Raw genomic sequence first — 18,788 nt, 5'->3', positions numbered from 1 at the left:
TAGTAAACAAATTCAATTGTTTATTATTTTAGCAATAAAACAATTCACTAAAACAATCCAATATATAAAAAAATTACTTTTACAACAAATACCAAATGTTAATACAAGTTCATTACATAACTTGTTCACTTTTAAATCATCTTTAAACAAAAAGGTCGATTGCCTCTTTGAAATAATTTTTAAATGCAAAACCACAATGGAGATCAATATAAGTTACAAGACGTAACGTTAATAATTAAATAAAGCGGCAACAGCGCTCGCGTTGGTGTCATTCTTTTGATTTTGACGGATGCCTAACCTATAAAAATCAAGTGCCAAAAAACAATAACAATAATAGTATGACCTGTCCCGGATGGTACTGCGGGCGGGAATTACTGCTTGATGGCACTCTTACTGCATGTGGGGCTTGTCCCCGAGGCTTCCGCAGGAATGACACGAATTACATTTGTGAGCCATGCCAGGATACTCCAATATTCTACGACTGGCTGTACTTAGGCTTTATGGTCTTACTAGTTCTTGTATTACACTGGTTCTTCATTGATATGGTTGCCATGAACAGAAGGTATGCAATGTTTGTACTTTCATTAAGAATGGTTATTCATTTTTCTTTTCTTGCAGTTTCAACAAGAACATTTTAATATTACACTTCACAGCATTTTTAGAAGTGCTTTTATCTTGTATATTCACTATTTTGTGTGTAGAGCCATTTGGCTTGTTTCAAATAAGAAGCTGCAATGTGAGATCCTTATCAGACTGGTACACATTGCTTTATAATCCATCTCCCAATTATGAGAAAAGAGTCCATTGCACACAGGAGGCAGTCTATCCACTGTAAGTTTATTGAATGCAAAAAATAAATGATATTAATTAGTGAAATAAACATTTCAGATACTCAGTTGTGTTTGTGTTCTATGCATTTGCTTTAGGTATAATGTTATTGGTTCGACCATGGATTTGTAAGAAATTTTTACCAAGGAATAGAATGTCTATTTATGCTGCTATGTATTTTATTCCAATTCTTACATTAATTCATGCTTTGATCGGGGGCCTTCTATGTAAGTTGAATGTTAGTTATTCACATTAATTAAAATTAATTTTATACTTTTATTTTTTAGATTATTCGTTTCCGTATCTCATTGTGATTTTATCGGTAATTTCTAGTGCAGCGCATTTCGCTGGGAAAATGAATCAGTCTATTTCATATCTGATTATATTTACCTTCATTGAACCAAGGAATATTGTTATTTTGTTGGGTCATTGGGCTTTACACGCTTATGGTATCGTGTCCATTACACAATTGACCAACCCCACGTTTCATGCCTTGCTAATATTTTTGGTACCTCTTCCAGCAGCCTTCTATATTTTAACATCTCGTTTCACTGATCCAAGTAAATTTCATGTTATGTAGCATCCGGATATACAACGTCCCGTTTATCTTTAATTTTGAAAGTTCAAGGCAACATTTTATGCGTATACATATTTATTACTTAAGGTTATTTAAATTAAATTGAGTTTAGTGGTAATCAGGACCCTAACAGTTTGGTCAAACGACGAACAAACTGCTAAACCCAATTTATCTTTACACCAATCGAAACTTGTTATTGGCTGCCCCGAGAGCGTAGAATTCTGTATCAATTGCAATTCTCCGATCACTCCAACTGGAATACCGTCGCCGTCTTTATCGACTCTTTTGTCTGGATATATACTGGAAATGGACAATTAATAATTATTTTATTGTATATAGTTATAAACTTGTGTTAGCCTATATCTTAGATTTTATTAAATTATATTTTGTAGTAGTTGACTTACTATTTCCATAGGCACATGGAGCCTGCACCTCCGGTTGTCATGAAAATCTCCCGGTTCTGCGGAAGATGCTTTACCTGCCATACCGTTGAGTCGTGTGCCTTTTCCGATAGTTGAGCGAATCCCCTTGTTGGATGCTGAGTCCTAACGTCGAAGCAAACAATTTTTGATTCAAGAGTTGTGGCAACCAACTTATTCATTTGTATATCCTTCCTATCAAATTGCAGAGAAACGACCTAAAACAACCAATAATTAATTATATCTTTTTCATATAACAAAATAGATATTATTACTCCATTCTTAACGCATTTAGACCACAGTACTTTCATTGATCGGAGGTCATACATTTTGATGTCTCCATTATCGTAGCCGGCAGCAACAACTCGCTCTTCGGAATTGTAAGAGTTGCCAAAAACAACGGACCAACAATCTCTTGCCGACGAATCGGTGGCAGCTCTAAAAGTTGCAACTGGGTCATCTTTTTGCCTGACATCCCACACCATAACAGTTCCTGTACACATAAATTACAAATGCAATTTGGAATTCCACTTTAAAGTTCGCCAAGCATACCATCCTTTGATCCAGTGACAATTTCTGGGGCGCCGCATCCTATACTTGTGCCAGCCACACCGTCGATGGCATTTATTATACCTTTGTGCTTGGTGCTTTTATACACTGGAATTAAATTATCCTCCAAATCCCTGAAATAATATATAGTTCGCTTTAGTGAACTTTTAAAGAAAATAAGCCATAAAGAAGATTAAGTTATTTATTATATCTTATGAAACATATGCAATCTAATTATTTCATAACATAGAAGCTAAATTGGGTGATAAAACATATACATATTCAATTTCCCCCAATTCTACAAACTGCTTTTTATTTACTGCAATGGCATCATTAATTGATTTCAACTTGATTTTATCAACATTGAACTTAATGTTGCCAAATACTGCCTCACAGGCACCAGACTTCTTCAACAGAAGCTTCCCCAACATTCCTTCCTTGTGGTCCTGTAATTTGCCAGCAGGTAACACCTCTGGGAAATGTATTAAGATGATTTTCTTTCGTTGCTTGGCCGCAGCCAGATTTGGGTGATACTTTCGCTTTTTAGATACACCACCCATCTTACCAGACTTGCAAACGCCCGCAAAAGTCTCCGGTGGCCAGATGCCTATTCCTCAGGCTAGATGCGTCGAAGCTTCCGCACTTGAAGTGCTCCTTTTTGCCGAATTCTCCAACTTTTTCGACTCCTTCACTGTGCAGTTCGTAGATCTCGATCACACCAGATCCATTAGATTTTCCACCGAGAGTTACAAATTTCGCTGAAGATGGGATCCACTTAACGTCGTGAATGGTATAATCCAGGACTTTTTCTACGTGACAGATTATTTGGGGCTTAGCTAAAAGATCCATTTTAGTTTTTATTTCAATTACAAACGCCTTCCTAGATATTAACTACCTATGGAATAAATAAGTTCTAGTTACCTAGCAACGTTTTTCTAATATGTCGTAATGCAGAATTATTTCTTTTAATAATTTTAACAATGTATTTTTGCAACAATCTATATTTAGATTTTCAATTAAATTACATTAAAAATAAGATTATTAAAAAAAAATGTAAACACGCAATGTAAATATTTTGAATTTACTCCCACTACTTTCATAACCTTCAATTATAAACACGACATTATCACGAAAACTGTTTAATCTTCAAAGTGAGTTTACTTATATAACAGGACTAACAGAGGGTAATACCATGTTTCAGTAAAGACATGAGTATTTCTGTAAAGATCTTGTTTTTTGCCAAAGCTAAAGAACTTTCAGGTTTAAAGGAATCTCAAATAACATTGCCAGAAACAGTAAGTTACAAACAATTGTTACAAGACGTAGTAAACAAATATAATTTGAAACCAATTGAGAAAAACATCATCATTGCATTGAATCAGGAATTCTCTGAGGCAGATAAAATTTTTAAACTAGAAGAAAGTGATATTATTGCTGTTATTCCTCCGTTGAGTGGTGGATAAAATGGATTACTTAAAATTCAGCTCTGATAAATTATCAGTTGAAACAATCACTGATCTTGTTACTTCTGAGAAGTGTGGAGCAGCTTCTGTTTTTGTTGGTACAACCAGAGATAATTTTGAAGGCAAGGAAGTAATTAAGTTGGAGTATGAATCATATGAAACCATGGGTCTAAAAGCAATGGAGAAAATTTGCAAAGAAATTAGAACGAAATTTACAGAAGTTGAGAATATTGCAATATATCACAGGTAATTATAAATTATAATATAGTTTTTAGTTCTTGTAATAATTTGTATATCTTCAGATTGGGAGTAGTTCCAGTTAAAGAAGCAAGTATAATCATAGCAATATCATCACCTCATAGAGCAGATGCAATTAAAGCAACAGAATTCTGTATCGATAGTGTAAAGAGTTCAGTGCCAATATGGAAGAAGGAAGTTTACAAAGATAATGGATCTGATTGGAAGGAAAACAAAGAATGTGCGTGGTCTTCTTGATTTCTCTATAATTGTTATTAATTTCTGTTAAATTTGATGAATATTAAATAGTTTGTAGTTTGATTATTCTCCTTTTAACATTTCAGTAAATACCCAGAAAGTTCCAATCAAATTCAAACTTGAAATAAAACAAGAAGTTGAATGCAATCCAATCCCTTCACATTTAATCCAAATCAAGGCAACCACAGAAGAGATTGAGGAGAGAATACAAAAGTTTATGGATAGAAAAAGGGACGAAATTAATATGACTAATATTAGAGACTTTTGTCATCGCGATTTGACCTCTCAAAAGATGGAAGACGAGAGTTGCGCTCGTATAGATTCCGTTTTAATCAAAAGAAAAGATTCTAAAGGTCATTTGCAAGGTAAATTTTTCTCAAGTAAACTGTAGGAATCGTTTCTAAGACAATCAGTTTTAGTGAACAAAGTTTATAATAACTTCAGCCGAGATCAAAGTAAGCAGGATTATTTGATGCAATTTATTCCAAAAAATGGAATCGAGGAGCGGTTATTAAGTGCAGAAACGCAGTTATCTATGACTAAGCCTGTTTCTAATGATATTTATAAAAGGATTAAAAACGTGGAGGATAGATTGATGTATCTGGAATCCATATCACCAGAATACATACAATTTTGGGTATATTATATAATTTCTACTTATATCTATAAATTACATTTTTTTTTTGTTTTAGGATAAAACTGCTTTGAGTAAAACTTCTAAGAAGAAAAGGGTTTTCTCAGTTAACGAAATTAATAATTTCATTAGTGATTTGGAATCAAGAAAAAAATGATTGTCTTTGGAAAATTATTGTTTTTTTTTATAGATTGATACTTATTTAATTATTTTTATATTATAATCTTTTCTATTTTAATAATACACAGTCTGTTTGATTATCTGGACATGTCCTCTTTTTTCAGGTGTTTAAATACACTTTATTCTTCAGTTTATAACTCCTAAATTATTATATACTATATTTTATATGTATTTATTTATTTATTAGGCCTAGACAGGTTTAATGAAAGAAATAGAGGATAATTTGGCGAAACTTTTGTTACTAGTCAAACATCTTTAAAAATTGTTTATCAATGTTAAATGCAAAATATTTGTTGTATTAAAAAATACAAATTTACAATTAAAAATTGAAACAGTGACACCTATGAGTATTAATTAATATTAATAAACGTCAAAATTGTCAGAACCTGAACCAAGTCTAAGCAAGATTGCATCGGTCATATGATAAGATAAACTAGTTTTCATTAAGCTTGATTAAAGTCCTCAAGTTAATTAATTAACCTCCTGCACTTTGTTTTGTGACGACGTCAAAATGGGCAACAGATCATCATTGCTTTTACGCGAAGAGGAAATTTCGCAGCTGCAACAAGACACTGGATGTAAGTAAACATGGAGATTGACCATGAAAACAAACATACAATTATTCATTATTTCCAGTTACTTCCAATCAAATTGAACGATTGTATTCACGTTTCACCTCCTTGGATAGAGGAGATTATGGTTCATTGAGTCGTGAGGATTTCTTGAGAATCCCTGAAATTGCCATCAACCCACTTGGAGAAAGAATTGTGAACAGTTTCTTCGAAGGTGACACTGGTGATAGAGTGAATTTCAGGCAATTCTTGAGTGTCCTAGCTCACTTTAGGCCTGTGAAGAAGAATAAGGAGAACAAGAATAACTCAAGGGAACAGAAATTGCAATGTATGTAATAACCAATGCAGTATTTAAGGTTTATTTATGTGATTGATGATTTCAGTTGCTTTCAAAATGTATGATCTGGACAATGATAATATGATCACAAGGGAAGAGCTCTTGGCTATTCTTCACATGATGGTTGGTGCAAACATCGGCGAGGAGCAGCTGAGCAGTATTGCGGAGCGTACAATTTTGGAGGCGGATGAGGACGGTGACCAGAAAATTTCGTTTGAGGAATTCTGCAAGGCTTTGCAGAGAACCGACGTGGAACAGAAGATGAGCATCAGATTCCTAAGTTAAATTGAACTAAGTTTTCTCTCTTTTTTTAAGTATTTCATTCAACGTATTTATTTGTAAGCAGATATTTATTGTATAGATTTGTATAGGGTGGTATATTTTTAAATGAATTGGTTGCATAGTCAATTTTAATGTTTTTTTTTTTGGATTCTATTAAACAATTTAAAACAAAACTTCTCCAAATTAAAATTTAATACCATTTTTTTGTAAATACAGTTTTTTCATAACCAGTTATCCTCAAGCACATATAATTTTCAAAGGGGCAAATAATTTCTCTAAATAAAAATGTCTATTATACAAAATTCCATGAAAAATAAAAACACTGATATATATATAAATAAAACATTTACGAGGGGGGGAAAATATAAATTTATTTTTAAAATATAACTCTACGCTTATGCCGTTGAGGATACTGCTAGCTTTTTCAAGTGATCCATGAATACTTGCAGAGACACGTCGTCTGTGAGGACCGGAGCACCACCATCCTATAAAAAAATAATTTATTTAAAACTTGAACGAATATTTTTTTTGCATTAGATCGTAAAAAGCAATGCGATAACAATGAAAATGTGACTTAAATATGTGACACTTAAACAATGATAACACTTATCATAGTTGATACATAAGTTTATTTTTATTTACTCCTCAATTATGTGGTTTACATAACACGAGTGAGTAGTAACTTATTTATCAACTGGAAACACAGAATGTATGTAGACTCTGATCCAACTAAATTTAAATAATTTCGTTGGTTTTAATACATAAGCTGTTGTGTATATATGATATGCATGTATGTTTTTATGTGTATGTATAAGCGTTCCGACACCCCCAGATAATCAAAATATTCAATTTACCACTGATGTCATTGTGCCGGGCATTCCCTAATCCGTACAAAAAGGTAATATGAAAAATAAAATAAACGAAAAAGTTTCTTGTAAGTAAACAATTAAAAAAAAAACAATGAAACAATTGGATAAGATCAATCACCAAAATATGTAAATGACTTGAAATAAGAACTTTGTTCTGTGTGTTATATAAATGTATCTTAATAATATAAATAGAAAATATAAGACTCACCCCTCCATAGGCATACATATTGTTGTGTGTTTGGCTTGGGTTGACTTTAGACAACAAGAATCTGGCCTGTGATCCACCTTGTTCAGTGTCAATGTATCTGGGCATAGGGAACCTAGTTTGCAAAATCTCCTGAGCGTCATCAACTGGCGCTTGTAAAAGTTGCCTGAAGTTCTCGTATTCGGGCATATCTTGGTATTTTAAGTTACGCCATTGAGCAATAGTCTACAAAAGAAAATTTAACAATAAAAAAAAGTAATAAGATTTTTTTTGTAGTTTCTTACCTCTCCATGGAAAATGAGTATTTGGAAAAATGTGTCCATGAGTAGAATTCTATCTGGTTGGATTGAGCTCGTATCAAGCAGAACGGGTTCTGGTGGCCCGTTGAAACTGTAGCTATACAAAATTGGCTGAATCATGATCAAGGATTGTGTTAAGTCCTCGCGCATCAGCATATGTCTGTAGTAGCTAGTTTCATCGGGTGAATTATTGAACACCTGCAGAAACTGTGACCTACGCAGATGGTACATGAATTGCGGATACAAACTGAAATTTTCGCTTAATCTAAAACTGTTTGGATCGTCTCTGTTGTATTCTCCGAACTTCTGGCACTGAAATTGATAATATTTTAATTAATTAAATGGATATTTCTATAAAACGTACCAATCGAATCAACATTCTGTCGACCCATCTCAAAACATCTGGACCATCGTCCGATTCCGCGCGGTATACAACCATACGCGACATTAAAACTGCTGCAGCTTCCTGATCGAAACCAGCGCTGATATGATGTAAATTTGCAGTAGCATCCGCCCAGTTCCTTGCAATAGTAGTAACTCTAATCTTACGCTGGCCATTGGCGTGCTGGTATTGCGTTATGAACTGGATGCAACCGCGTCCTCCCTGTGGTATAGGTGCGGCATGCTGATTGACCACTTCAAAGAACAAGGCTATTGTAGTACTAGGATTCAAAGTGCACATCTTCCACTGAACAGTGTTGCCCATGCCTATCTCGGTATCAGAAACTAAAGAACTCTTGTTGTTAAGAGAAACGCATGATCCGATACCGCCTTGAATTTTAAGTTCACGAGAACATTTCACTTCAAGTGTTGCATTGAAAGCCATCTTAAGATCTCCCTTTGGATCTTTGGCAAATACTCGTTGGAATGTCTGCTTGAACAACGAAGAATTGAACGAATCTCCCATTACCATATGTCCACTAAAATATATAAAATAAAATTATTGTTTGAAATACAACAGTAAAATTATTTAATCTTTACCCAGTTGAGTTACAACATTGTTTCATCTCCATCAAACCAGTTTGATCCAAAGCGCAAGAGTAAATATCAACGCAATGGCTGTTACTTGCGGCTCTCATAGCTAAGCCTTCGTAATGCTTGATGCCCTTCTTCATGTATTTCGCATTATCCTTATGGATATCGTGATGCGATCTGATAGGCTGTTTTAGATCATCATTGACCACTTGACCGGGACCTTGAGAGCATGGACCACCCAGGAACATCATAATTCTAGCGCCAGTGTTGGCATAAGTGCACTCCAGTAATCCAACAGCAATAGACATAGCAGCTCCTGTAGATCTTAACGACCTTTTACCTTGCGGTACTGGCCACGGATCCTTTTGAAGTTCTCCAATCAGATCGGTTAAGCTCATGTCGCACTTCGAAAGCGGTTGCAAGAATCTATTAGCAGCAGGAACCATCTGCTGCTGTTGCTGTCCAGGACGCATTTGCTGCTGCTGAGGTGCAGGAGCAGCTCCAACCTTTCCAATACCCAACATGTCTTGTATTTGTTTCGCTGTTAAATCCTTAGTACCGCGAAACACGTAAGACTTGCTGCATCCTTCAGTACCTAATTCATGCACTTGAACCATTTTACCAAAGGTTATCAAACCAATGAGAGCATTTGGAGGCATCAAGCTCAGAGACATCTGAAGAGAATCTTTAAGCGCGCCCAGCTCATCATCATCCATGCATGTATCAACAACAAGAAGGTAAATTGGAGGCATGCATTGTGCCCTTGTGATGGTGTATTCAATAGTTGAAAATCCAGGCATCAATTCAGCGGGTTGATGTTGCTCAGAAATTGCAGCATATTGAGGTGGGAACTACAATGGAGAATACACATTACACTTATATTTTTTTAAATTAATATATTAATTCTTACTGGATTTCGTTGGAAACAGAAATTGCACACCCACAATTTCGCTTTATAGTCAACCTGGCACATTGGATTCAAAATTGCCCTGCAATTGTTTCTAGTACATAGTACAGGATCATATTGAATGGGAGGCAAGTCCGGGCGTTCCTTGATGGGTTGGTACAAGCAACCCAGTGGCACCACTAGCCTGGTTGCCTCAATTCTACTTGAGGGCCAAACATTCCAAGTACACCTTACACCATCTCGATCCTCATTCTGTTGAATGTATTCTTCATATGTAGCCATCTTCCCATGTAAAAAAAAGTATATAAATTAAGTTAATCTTGAATACAATTTTCAATTCATGTTATAGTTTACTAGCTTTATGGGTCATTCAATATCAATAACTGATGAATTGATAACGATTAGTGTATAAAACATTAAATACAAGATATGTGTCAGGGTTTAATGAACAAATTAATGAGTGAAATTTAAGAAATTTTGCAAAATTTGATAATGCAACTTACGATGGCTATAAGTATGAATACTACTTATGATCTTAACCAATGCACAGATCGTTTAATTAAAGGAATTAACGAGAAAACCAAAACACAAATTGTAACTCCACGTCACCCTGACAGGGTGGCGATTACAATTGTCAATGAGTTACATCGTTGCCAGATCTTAAGTATTAGATACTTGTCATATCGAATATTTCAAATCTACTAAAAAAATTATAAGTATAGCTATTTCTAATGGTTCCTTGAATAATTGTATTGGAATTCTTATAAGGAAATATATTGAAATCACTATTTTCTATTTCAATAAATCATAGTCTATTTATAACGGAACTAAAATAAACAATTTGGCAATGTGTTAAGTATCTGTCATGATCTGTCAGTCAAGCGTAGACGCACACATGCACAAACAGAGGAAAAGGACATATGTTAGGTCGGTATGCAGGATTCTACTTTATTGGCTGCGGAGAAAATAAACAAAATGGCGTGCGTGTAGTTGGGAAAATTAAAAAATTTGAAGTATTGTCAAAATAAAAGTTAGGAAAACATTATTAATTAAGTGTCCAAATTTTCTATCCGGCCGTAGTAATTAGAATGTAACGTGCGAACTTCTGGCCCGAATCAAAATGTGAGTTATGTCGGCGTTTCTCGCTTCTTAATCTGCCATCATCCTATTAGAATCTCATGCTGTGCTGAATTAATAATTATTGTACCATATTTGTCGTTAAATTATAACCTCGTTCATTGCTTATTTGGCTATGGATATACAGTTCTTCACAGCCTTATTCAGTTCATAGATACATGTATTTCACATACGATTTTTTTTGTGTACATCCACTTTGTCTGCCAAGTCCTAACCATCAGCCTTTTTTTTTGGCTCCTGAGGTTTAGTCATAAAAATCTATACTTTCTCTTTTAAATTTGCTCTAATTTATTTAACCAACTGTCTGTGAAGAGTAAGTACATTTATTATTCACCTGCACTAAAGTTTCATTAATTTATAATTAATAATTAACATTATAATTTTAAGTTTTTATTTAAAATTTGCATTAATAATAAATATATGACATATGAAAACTCTACAAAAAATACGCGTTTAATTACATATATTATTCAGCTTTTTTAATTGTAATTGAGGAGGGTGTATGAATTATTGAAATTTATCCTCTTTTATTTATCCTTCCAAAAAAAATGTTAATTAAGTATGCATGATGATGCATATGCATGTCATCATCAAAAATAAATTTGTATGCAGACTCATATTTTTGGCATACATTAAGCAAAGAGATTCTGGTACAGCATAAAATACAATTGTGCAATGGGTGATTATTTATAAAATAGCACTGAATCATGAAAACAATATAATATGCCTTGTTATTATATATCATTAATTTACTATTAACAAAATAAAAATATATATAATTGAATCAGAAAATAATGAAAAGTTATTTAGATTTTTTTTTAATTTTAACATATTTATTATAAATTTAATAATTGTTATTATTGAGACGCATTTTTTTTTCTAATTAGCTATACATAAAAATTGATTGTTTTAAGGTCTTTGAACTTATGGGTAATACATCCATTTACACTGATGTTTTTTAAACAGATTACTTCGGTATGACATAATGTATACTTGCAGACCTTGGATTCTCCACATTTGGCGTTATTTCCATTATATTGTATTACTGTTATATATACACACATATATAAAGCCAGTTAACATTACGCTCGTTTATTTGTTCACATCTCATCGGCTATTTAGTGACCTAAATTCGAATATTCCATTAATTAAATTAAGGTTTGAGCATAATTAATTATTTCATTAATATCGTGACTGAAAAAATTCAGACAAAGTGCATTAATTTAACAGTGTTCGTTTAGTTGTTGATTTAAAAGTATGTATGTTTTAGTAAAATATAGATTGAAACATTTCTTTAAACTATACAAAGACTTAATTTTGTTAACATGTAAATTAGTGTTAATTTGAAATTAATGTATTATTAAAAGGCAATGTATCAAATTACAAATTACTCATGATTATGAAATAATTTTAATAAGTTTTATTATAAGCATCTGATAGAAGTCAATTTCTACTCTATATACTAACATAATTTACAGTAGAGCAATACCTCGCATAGTGCGATCAGTCCGGATTTAAATATTTATTGGCCACATATAGGCACAGAAAGTATTTGTTTTAATATATAAATGGTTGTCAGGATTATTTTTTTGTTTAGTTCCTCGATTAGTCCGGTATATTGTTATTTGACAAAACTGGGTGCTGAAGTGTTGGTAAATAGTAGACAGAATATATAATGAAAAATGAATATAACATCATTTATGGATAGTTTACATTTTGTTTCGCCCAAAAGTTATTTATAACGTCGATTGAGTATAAACAGGAAATCGCCGAAATATTCATGGAGAGCGTGAAGTTGTGGCATTTAGAGTTGTGTAAAGCAAGTTTTTATATCGTGAAATACATGTTATTTATATAATTTCAAAAACTTATTATTTATTTGATATCATGTGTTACTTTGTAAGTAGTTTTTAAGATTTACTGAGACATGCAAACATCGTTTAACTGATATTACAAGTTTACATGCAAAGGGTGATTTCACCAGGTCTTTCCACTAAAAAACTGCCATTCACAGTTGAAACTTTAAACATTTATACTTGTCTTCTTGGTATTTCGTTATATCGAATTTTCTTGTTTATTTATAATGCATTTTATGTTTATTTCAGTTTTAGTTAAACAAAACAGAAGTGTGTGTTTGTATGCGTAAGTTGCGAAAATGGAAAATCCTCAGGGCGACACTTTGAACGATAGAGTATCAACAGCAGAAATCAAGTTTCAGACTACTCACAAACCAGGCGTTACCGATTTGAGACCGTAAGTATTGCAATGAATTTTTCGATCCTATTCCTCAACTGAAATTTCCTATTACAATATTAGATTAGCAGAACAAGATACTGAAGTAGACTATGTACCGTGGAAAAACGACCAAAAGATTATTTCCAAGTCCCTTTCCGCTGAATTCCTGAAAAGTCCAAGTCTGATACGCAAGCAACTATGTGTGAAGAGTTTGAGGTGTTTGTTACTTTTGCAATTTAATCTGCTTGAATGAATCGAATGTCTCTTACGTTTTACAATTTATAGAAAGGAAATATCGCAGGAAGTAGGATTGCCAAATGATCGTTGGCTAGTTGGAGGATCATTGGGCTCGCGCAATGCCTTGCTCGTGTTCCGATCGTCGGCTTTAGCCAATTCATCAGAAACCTCCGTTCATTTGAAACCTGGTCACAAGATGCACATAACGTACCGCTGTGTGCAAGCAGAAACAAAACTTCTGGCAAAACTGCTGGAATGCCATGGAATTACCGAGGCAGCATCAAATTCGAACGATTTCAATCTACTATGGACCGGGGCCCATCCGAAACCAGGTATTAGAAAACGTCTCTATTTTAGAAGTTTCACTACGTGTAAAATTAAAAAAATATTTATAGGTGTTTTGAGGTCTTTGGCGCCACACCAAAGAGTGAATCATTTCCCTCGCTCTTACGAATTGACACGCAAGGATAGATTGTATAAAAATATAGAGAGGATGCAGCACGCGAAGGGCTATAAACATTTCGATTTTATTCCTCAGACTTTCCTGATGCCTTCGGAATACAAGGAGTTGTGCTCCTCGCATCACAGGATCAAGGGTCCTTGGATTATAAAACCCGCGGCTTCAAGTCGTGGAAGAGGTATTAATCACACACTTTTATTACGTTTCATCTTCATAGGATTCCTTCGGATCAGACTGTTTTATTCAATTTATTTGTAGGTATTTATATTGTTGAAACACCTACCCAAGTTCCATTGGAAGAGCCCGTCGTAGTGGCCAAGTACATTTCAAGGCCACTATTGATTAAGGGACATAAGTGCGATTTAAGATTGTATGTAGCTGTAACATCATTTGATCCCTTGTTGATTTACATCTACGAAGAGGGAATGGTACGATTCGCTACTGTCAAATATGACACGACGCACAAGCAACTGTGGAATCCTTGCATGCATTTGTGTAATTATAGTATCAACAAGTATCACAGCGATTACGTCAAGTCAGTTTCGGTATTACAAATGTCTTGTATTTATTGATAATTATTGTTTTTTTTTATGTGTGCGTAGATCGGACGATCCCAGCGTTGAAAACGTGGGTCATAAATGGACATTAAGTGCTCTTTTAAGACATCTGAAGTCTCAAGGCAAAGATACAGCTTCTTTGATGTCGCAGGTAGAAGATCTCGTCATTAAAGCCATTTTGTCTTCTGGTAACTCTATTGTTACCGCTTGCAAGATGTTTGTTCCAAATGCTGCTAATTGTTTCGGTAAATCAATTTTTCATAATGATTCGAATATTATTATTGTATATTAATTTTTAGAATTGTATGGTTTTGATATCCTTATTGATGAGAATTTGAAGCCCTGGCTTTTGGAGGTTAATCTTTCGCCATCTTTGGGTTGCGACAGTCCATTAGACGTAAGATTGAAATCAGCAATGTTATCTGACTTATTGACATTAGTTGGTATACCAGCTGTTGATCCTATCTTGAGACCAACCACAAGTCCAACGAATAGCAATAAAAGTTTAAAGATGAAATTAAGCAATGTAAGTTAAGCTTGTGTTGTGATTAAATATCCCGTCAATTATCACGTAATTTCAGTGCCGAAGAGTCCATTCGGCTGACGGGTTAAGCAATACACTGCCAAAAAAGAACTCGAATAGTAGACAGAGTGTGAACCTATCGACTGCATCGTTGACAAACGAAGAGTTGAAGATGTTGAAGAATGTGAAAGCTCAGTTCGAGCGACGCGGTGGATTTGTACGAATTTTCCCGGCTGTAGACAGCTGGACAAAGTACTCGCAATATTTAGGTAGGAGAATTTCAGCTCTTTATATTGCGTTGTTCTTTAACTTTGTTACTTTTTTGATTATAGAGCCTGTGACTGGCATTCCAATTTCCGGAAGCAATAGTTCTGTTCCATTTAGCATGATGTCGCAACATAACAACAATCAAATACTTTACATGCACCTCTTCCCAGACGTCCCAATGACGCCGCCCATTCTCAGGGACAGCAAGCATTACTCCCGAAACTCTTTAGATCGAAAACGTGATTCATCATTGGATAGCGTGCGCAAATATGAAAGTAATCGGATAAAAAAGCATTTATGTATGTTCGGTTTTATTATTTTAAAACGATGATTTAGGTGCACTATCGACTCCAAGACAAGATCGTTACGAGCGTAAGTTGATACAGGGTCATAAGTCTGCATTGGGAATTATGAAGAAACCGGTGAAAGAGACGCATTCTATGGATCTGAAGCGACAAGTTAGTGATCTCATGAAGAACGGAAAACGCATGTCGTAAGTTTTAGCAAAAACTAAATCTGACATTTTTAATTTTACACACTTCGATTTATTAGGCAAGTCGAAGCGAGGAAAACTTTCAGTCAGTATTTATGTTGTGTATTGAAGCGGATTTCATCGAATCCTAACCAGGAAGGGCACATTGAAATTGTACTTAAGTTTCTGCAAAAGGCTTCGAGTTATTTGAAAAGTCCATTTAACGTTAAGGTTGGTTAAATTCTTTATGGTTACAATTTCTGATAGTGAGAGTTTCTTTGATGTAGATTCCTAGTCATAAACTATCAGAAAAGGATAGAGCAGCTATTGTGGCGAAGCAATTGAACGATTTCCTCTATCTATACAACAGGGAGACAGAAATGTATGCCGAATTAGATAGGCCGAGTCAAATACCAAGGGATTTATTTTCAGACTTTTTGGAGCACGCCAGGTAAGTACCAATATTTTCGATTACTTAATTCGTATTAAATTGACAAACATAAATGTATGTTCATATGCATAGTATTAACAACCAATAGATTATATCTTAAGGGGTATAATATTTGCTTTGAGTGTAATTTGCTTGATGTAGTATTGGATGGTCAAGGCAATATTTTACAGGGAGTGCGATCTCGAAGAGGTGTTGATGTTGCAAAATGTGCAGACCGTACCAAACGCCTCGGTCACCAACAACACCAATTCAACAACGGGGGGTGGTGCACCAGTTTCCAATATTCAGGGCTTGCTTTTGCGTTGCCTGCCAAATCTAACGGGTAGTTCAGTCTGTTGCCGTGCAACCGACAAAAAAAGCGTCAAAGTGACACCATTGTCATGATTTTCGACGTCGCATAGTTATATTTATCGAAAATTAAGCAGGCTTTACTTCCACTTACCCTACAAGATACAAGTTCAATAGCGATGTACACGTTCCTTGCAATATTCTAGTCTATCTCATTTATTATTATTTATATTTTTTTTTCTATTTTGGCCCCTGGTGCGAATCAGTTTCAACGAAGAACGTATACAATGAAGTTATATTTAAATCGAAATGATTGTTGATTGTTGCGATCGTATTTATCTATATTTAAATTGCTTCAAACCTTATATATTCATGTTGAAAGGTATTCCAATTTATACCATTTTAGATCGTAGATTATAGAAGGAAGTAATGCAGCGAATTGAATTATGAATTTTAATTAATAAACATTTGCACGGGTGGTAATTTCAAACTGGAAAGTGGAGATAGCATCGAATTCGTGTTAGTAATTCGAACAATCCACTCAGTTTGCTTCATTTAGATCAAATTCCATGTTGCATTATTTTCTTTCCTATTATCACGGCATTTTTACGATGGGGCTCGCATTTTATTTAGTCAATTAAAAGCAACTACTAAGTTCGGTATTACAATTAGTTTTGTGATATTAAGCTCAATTATTTCTATTTCCTTTATTTTATAATTTATTTGCATTTGAAAAATGTATGATACGATACATTTATCCGGCTGTTTTATTTGATTTGACACATTTATGTTTTATGCTCTCTTTACTCAATTTTTGATAATTTAAAGCGTGTTGGACCTAATATTTTTGAATCGAAGATTGTAGCTAATTTTATGCTTGATTCAAAATTTCTAATTGATCTACCAATTTTTTTTACAACTTTTGATACTTATTTAATTAATTCTCAAATAAAAGATTAGTTACCATCAAATAGTTCATAACATAAGAAAAGCACATTTTATTTTAAGTTATTTGGATAATACTCATTTTTTTGTTTGTTTATTATTTACTTAAATTATTTTTTATTTAATTTTGTTTGAATGCTCAAAAATATGTTTAATTTGGTTATATAATCTTATATTATTATTTTGCTTATGTTTATTTTATCAAAAGAAATTATTATGCACATTATACTTTTGTTTTGCTTTCCAAACATATCCCTATCCATCCTTAATCCACGTTGTTTTCCAACGTTTCGTTAATACTTAGTTTAATTCTAGCGAATGAATTGCATTTCGTTTTTAATATATATACATTGTTTATAAATTATTGTAATCCAGAGCTCAACGTTTATCAATTTTTAATGAAGCAATCGGTAATCTAAAAAATAAAATTTACGAGAGTTGAACGTAATTTAGTCATGCTAGTACAAACAAATTGGATATTTGTACCAATTTGCGTTTTAAAACAAAGGAATATTTATGAGGAATATTTGTAATCGCTTTAAAGATCAAAACAATGATGCAAATCTTATTCTCGAGTATGTGATGTGTGTAAATTATAATTCAAAGAAAATTGCCAATTGTGAAATTGCTATATTTTTGAAGTGATAATTTTGTGAATCGAAGTGATTAAAATTTATATAAATATAGAATATATTGAGCGTAGCATGTAGCCAGATACAAATGATATTATTTTTAATATAACTACAATCATTTTTTTCTACTAGCTGTGCAAATTGCGATCATCTATTTCTAAAAGACATTAAAAATTATATTCACCATTGTGTGATGATTATGACTATAATTTCTAATGTTTGATAATAGAAATAATAATTGATTTACTTTATATATCGTTGTGATTTATTCCTATTTGATACTAATTCATATTTTTGTAAGGGTAGGTTTTTCAGTGTTGTTGTTGTGTGTTTACGCGATTTACAATTGCTTTGACGTTTTCTCGGGTCCTCTTGTATTTTTATATGAAATCAATCGATGTTACCATCATTAATTAGTTTTAGCTAATCGTCAACGGGTTCTTTTATTTATTGCAACAACAAGAAAACAGCGAATTATGAATCAATGTTTATTTTAATTCCAAAGATGTGTCTCCATTAAGGGAAATTTGTAAGCATATAGTTGAATTGAATCAATGTGATTTCTATTCATTTTTGTTACCGTTTTGATTGATGAATGCACGGTTTAGCACAATTGTGATATTTAGGGCCTACTGTATTTTCGAAATAAAGAGCAGTGATTTAATCAATCTGAAATAATACTTTATACCCTTCTCTTAAAACAATTTGAAAAACCTACTGTTAAAAATAATTACCAGAATCTATGTGTATTAATAGTACCATTAATTTAATTATGATTTTTTATGGGGTTTGCAGAATGTTTGTAAGCAATAACTCGTAAACTAAGTATTCATAAAGTTATTATAAATAAATCGTTCGTACGCTTCCATTTTATGACCTTACACACGTAAGTATGAAAACATAAACCAGAGACTAATTTCGATAAAATATGTGTGTTGGCTTCTCTTTTCAGATTTCGTTAAGAATAATATTTTATATTTTACAAAATAAATA

General features: G+C 33.3%; 7 protein-coding genes across 10 annotated transcripts; 5 read left to right on the top strand and 2 right to left on the bottom strand.

Moving 5' to 3' along the window:
• Positions 1–146: 146 nt before the first annotated feature.
• LOC108564938 (JNK1/MAPK8-associated membrane protein) lies at positions 147–1,497 on the top strand. The gene is made up of 4 exons (XM_017924138.1): positions 147–562; positions 619–831; positions 889–1,055; positions 1,116–1,497. Exons 1-4 carry the CDS (start codon positions 339–341, stop codon positions 1,406–1,408), a joined length of 897 nt encoding a protein of 298 aa, XP_017779627.1. The 5' UTR covers positions 147–338; the 3' UTR covers positions 1,409–1,497.
• Positions 1,415–3,244, bottom strand: LOC108564937 (WD repeat-containing protein 92). Its single transcript, XM_017924137.1, has 5 exons — positions 2,939–3,244; positions 2,377–2,507; positions 2,100–2,317; positions 1,810–2,042; positions 1,415–1,705 (listed from the first exon to the last, which is right to left on the bottom strand). The coding sequence occupies exons 1-5, from the start codon at positions 3,220–3,222 to the stop codon at positions 1,498–1,500; spliced, it is 1,074 nt and encodes a 357-aa protein (XP_017779626.1). The 5' UTR covers positions 3,223–3,244; the 3' UTR covers positions 1,415–1,497.
• Positions 3,245–3,482: 238 nt separating this feature from the next.
• Positions 3,483–3,858, top strand: LOC108564944 (molybdopterin synthase sulfur carrier subunit). Its single transcript, XM_017924145.1, has one exon. The coding sequence runs from the start codon at positions 3,582–3,584 to the stop codon at positions 3,834–3,836; it is 255 nt and encodes an 84-aa protein (XP_017779634.1). The 5' UTR covers positions 3,483–3,581; the 3' UTR covers positions 3,837–3,858.
• LOC108564933 (molybdopterin synthase catalytic subunit) lies at positions 3,813–5,122 on the top strand. The gene is made up of 5 exons (XM_017924134.1): positions 3,813–4,082; positions 4,139–4,314; positions 4,418–4,696; positions 4,751–4,968; positions 5,024–5,122. The coding sequence occupies exons 1-5, from the start codon at positions 3,838–3,840 to the stop codon at positions 5,120–5,122; spliced, it is 1,017 nt and encodes a 338-aa protein (XP_017779623.1). The 5' UTR covers positions 3,813–3,837.
• A 398-nt stretch (positions 5,123–5,520) lies between these two features.
• On the top strand, positions 5,521–6,425 carry LOC108564942 (calcineurin B homologous protein 1). The gene is made up of 3 exons (XM_017924142.1): positions 5,521–5,723; positions 5,782–6,045; positions 6,101–6,425. Exons 1-3 carry the CDS (start codon positions 5,657–5,659, stop codon positions 6,337–6,339), a joined length of 570 nt encoding a protein of 189 aa, XP_017779631.1. The 5' UTR covers positions 5,521–5,656; the 3' UTR covers positions 6,340–6,425.
• A 261-nt stretch (positions 6,426–6,686) lies between these two features.
• LOC108564975 (protein transport protein Sec23A) lies at positions 6,687–10,217 on the bottom strand. 2 transcript variants are annotated; one of them, XM_017924194.1, is made up of 8 exons: positions 10,095–10,217; positions 9,595–9,873; positions 8,691–9,535; positions 8,074–8,629; positions 7,695–8,021; positions 7,414–7,635; positions 7,191–7,217; positions 6,687–6,821 (listed from the first exon to the last, which is right to left on the bottom strand). In XM_017924194.1, the coding sequence occupies exons 2-8, from the start codon at positions 9,871–9,873 to the stop codon at positions 6,732–6,734; spliced, it is 2,346 nt and encodes a 781-aa protein (XP_017779683.1). In that variant the 5' UTR covers positions 10,095–10,217; the 3' UTR covers positions 6,687–6,731. The 2 variants fall into 2 exon arrangements, with proteins under 2 accessions (XP_017779683.1, XP_017779684.1); XM_017924195.1 differs by lacking the exon at positions 7,191–7,217.
• A 260-nt stretch (positions 10,218–10,477) lies between these two features.
• LOC108564977 (tubulin polyglutamylase TTLL5) lies at positions 10,478–17,192 on the top strand. Of its 3 annotated transcripts, none has more exons than XM_017924198.1 (14): positions 10,478–10,713; positions 12,834–12,981; positions 13,045–13,179; positions 13,249–13,532; positions 13,596–13,838; positions 13,919–14,195; positions 14,263–14,462; positions 14,517–14,743; positions 14,799–15,009; positions 15,073–15,282; positions 15,344–15,500; positions 15,560–15,710; positions 15,767–15,930; positions 16,101–17,192. In XM_017924198.1, the coding sequence occupies exons 2-14, from the start codon at positions 12,884–12,886 to the stop codon at positions 16,312–16,314; spliced, it is 2,571 nt and encodes an 856-aa protein (XP_017779687.1). In that variant the 5' UTR covers positions 10,478–10,713; positions 12,834–12,883; the 3' UTR covers positions 16,315–17,192. The 3 variants fall into 3 exon arrangements, with proteins under 3 accessions (XP_017779687.1, XP_017779689.1, XP_017779688.1); XM_017924199.1 differs by lacking the exon at positions 10,478–10,713 and adding an exon at positions 10,925–11,041; XM_017924200.1 differs by lacking the exon at positions 13,045–13,179 and having other exon boundaries at positions 16,101–17,190.
• The last annotated feature ends 1,596 nt before the right edge of the window (positions 17,193–18,788 follow it).

This window comes from Nicrophorus vespilloides, unplaced genomic scaffold, assembly GCF_001412225.1.
Source record: "Nicrophorus vespilloides isolate i.1.1-1 unplaced genomic scaffold, Nicve_v1.0, whole genome shotgun sequence".
Classification (NCBI taxonomy): Eukaryota; Metazoa; Arthropoda; class Insecta; order Coleoptera; family Silphidae; genus Nicrophorus; species Nicrophorus vespilloides.
Note: the sequence above shows the minus strand (reverse complement) of the source record. Positions and strands in the feature narration are given on the sequence as shown.

Bases quoted from the DNA above. Each gene is read 5' to 3' on its own strand.
- LOC108564942 (XM_017924142.1), top strand. From the start codon at position 5,657: ATGGGCAACAGATCATCATTGCTTTTACGCGAAGAGGAAATTTCGCAG. The intron at 5,724-5,781 runs GTAAGTAAACAT...CATTATTTCCAG, and splicing joins GCTGCAACAAGACACTGGAT to TTACTTCCAATCAAATTGAA. The intron at 6,046-6,100 runs GTATGTAATAAC...TGATGATTTCAG, and splicing joins AAGGGAACAGAAATTGCAAT to TTGCTTTCAAAATGTATGAT.
- LOC108564938 (XM_017924138.1), top strand. From the start codon at position 339: ATGACCTGTCCCGGATGGTACTGCGGGCGGGAATTACTGCTTGATGGC. The intron at 563-618 runs GTATGCAATGTT...CTTTTCTTGCAG, and splicing joins ATGGTTGCCATGAACAGAAG to TTTCAACAAGAACATTTTAA. The intron at 832-888 runs GTAAGTTTATTG...TAAACATTTCAG, and splicing joins CAGGAGGCAGTCTATCCACT to ATACTCAGTTGTGTTTGTGT.
- LOC108564977 (XM_017924198.1), top strand. From the start codon at position 12,884: ATGGAAAATCCTCAGGGCGACACTTTGAACGATAGAGTATCAACAGCA. The intron at 14,744-14,798 runs GTAAGTTAAGCT...ACGTAATTTCAG, and splicing joins TAAAGATGAAATTAAGCAAT to TGCCGAAGAGTCCATTCGGC. The intron at 15,010-15,072 runs GTAGGAGAATTT...TTTTGATTATAG, and splicing joins AAAGTACTCGCAATATTTAG to AGCCTGTGACTGGCATTCCA.
- LOC108564975 (XM_017924194.1), bottom strand. From the start codon at position 9,873: ATGGCTACATATGAAGAATACATTCAACAGAATGAGGATCGAGATGGT. The intron at 7,636-7,694 runs GTAAGAAACTAC...TTTCTTTTGTAG, and splicing joins TACTCATTTTCCATGGAGAG to ACTATTGCTCAATGGCGTAA. The intron at 7,218-7,413 runs GTGAGTCTTATA...TGTACGGATTAG, and splicing joins ATATGTATGCCTATGGAGGG to GGAATGCCCGGCACAATGAC.
- LOC108564944 (XM_017924145.1), top strand. From the start codon at position 3,582: ATGAGTATTTCTGTAAAGATCTTGTTTTTTGCCAAAGCTAAAGAACTT.
- LOC108564937 (XM_017924137.1), bottom strand. From the start codon at position 3,222: ATGGATCTTTTAGCTAAGCCCCAAATAATCTGTCACGTAGAAAAAGTC. The intron at 2,043-2,099 runs GTAATAATATCT...TGGTTGTTTTAG, and splicing joins CTAAATGCGTTAAGAATGGA to GTCGTTTCTCTGCAATTTGA. The intron at 1,706-1,809 runs GTAAGTCAACTA...GTCCATTTCCAG, and splicing joins TCCATGTGCCTATGGAAATA to TATATATCCAGACAAAAGAG.
- LOC108564933 (XM_017924134.1), top strand. From the start codon at position 3,838: ATGGATTACTTAAAATTCAGCTCTGATAAATTATCAGTTGAAACAATC. The intron at 4,083-4,138 runs GTAATTATAAAT...GTATATCTTCAG, and splicing joins AATATTGCAATATATCACAG to ATTGGGAGTAGTTCCAGTTA. The intron at 4,315-4,417 runs GTGCGTGGTCTT...TTAACATTTCAG, and splicing joins TTGGAAGGAAAACAAAGAAT to TAAATACCCAGAAAGTTCCA.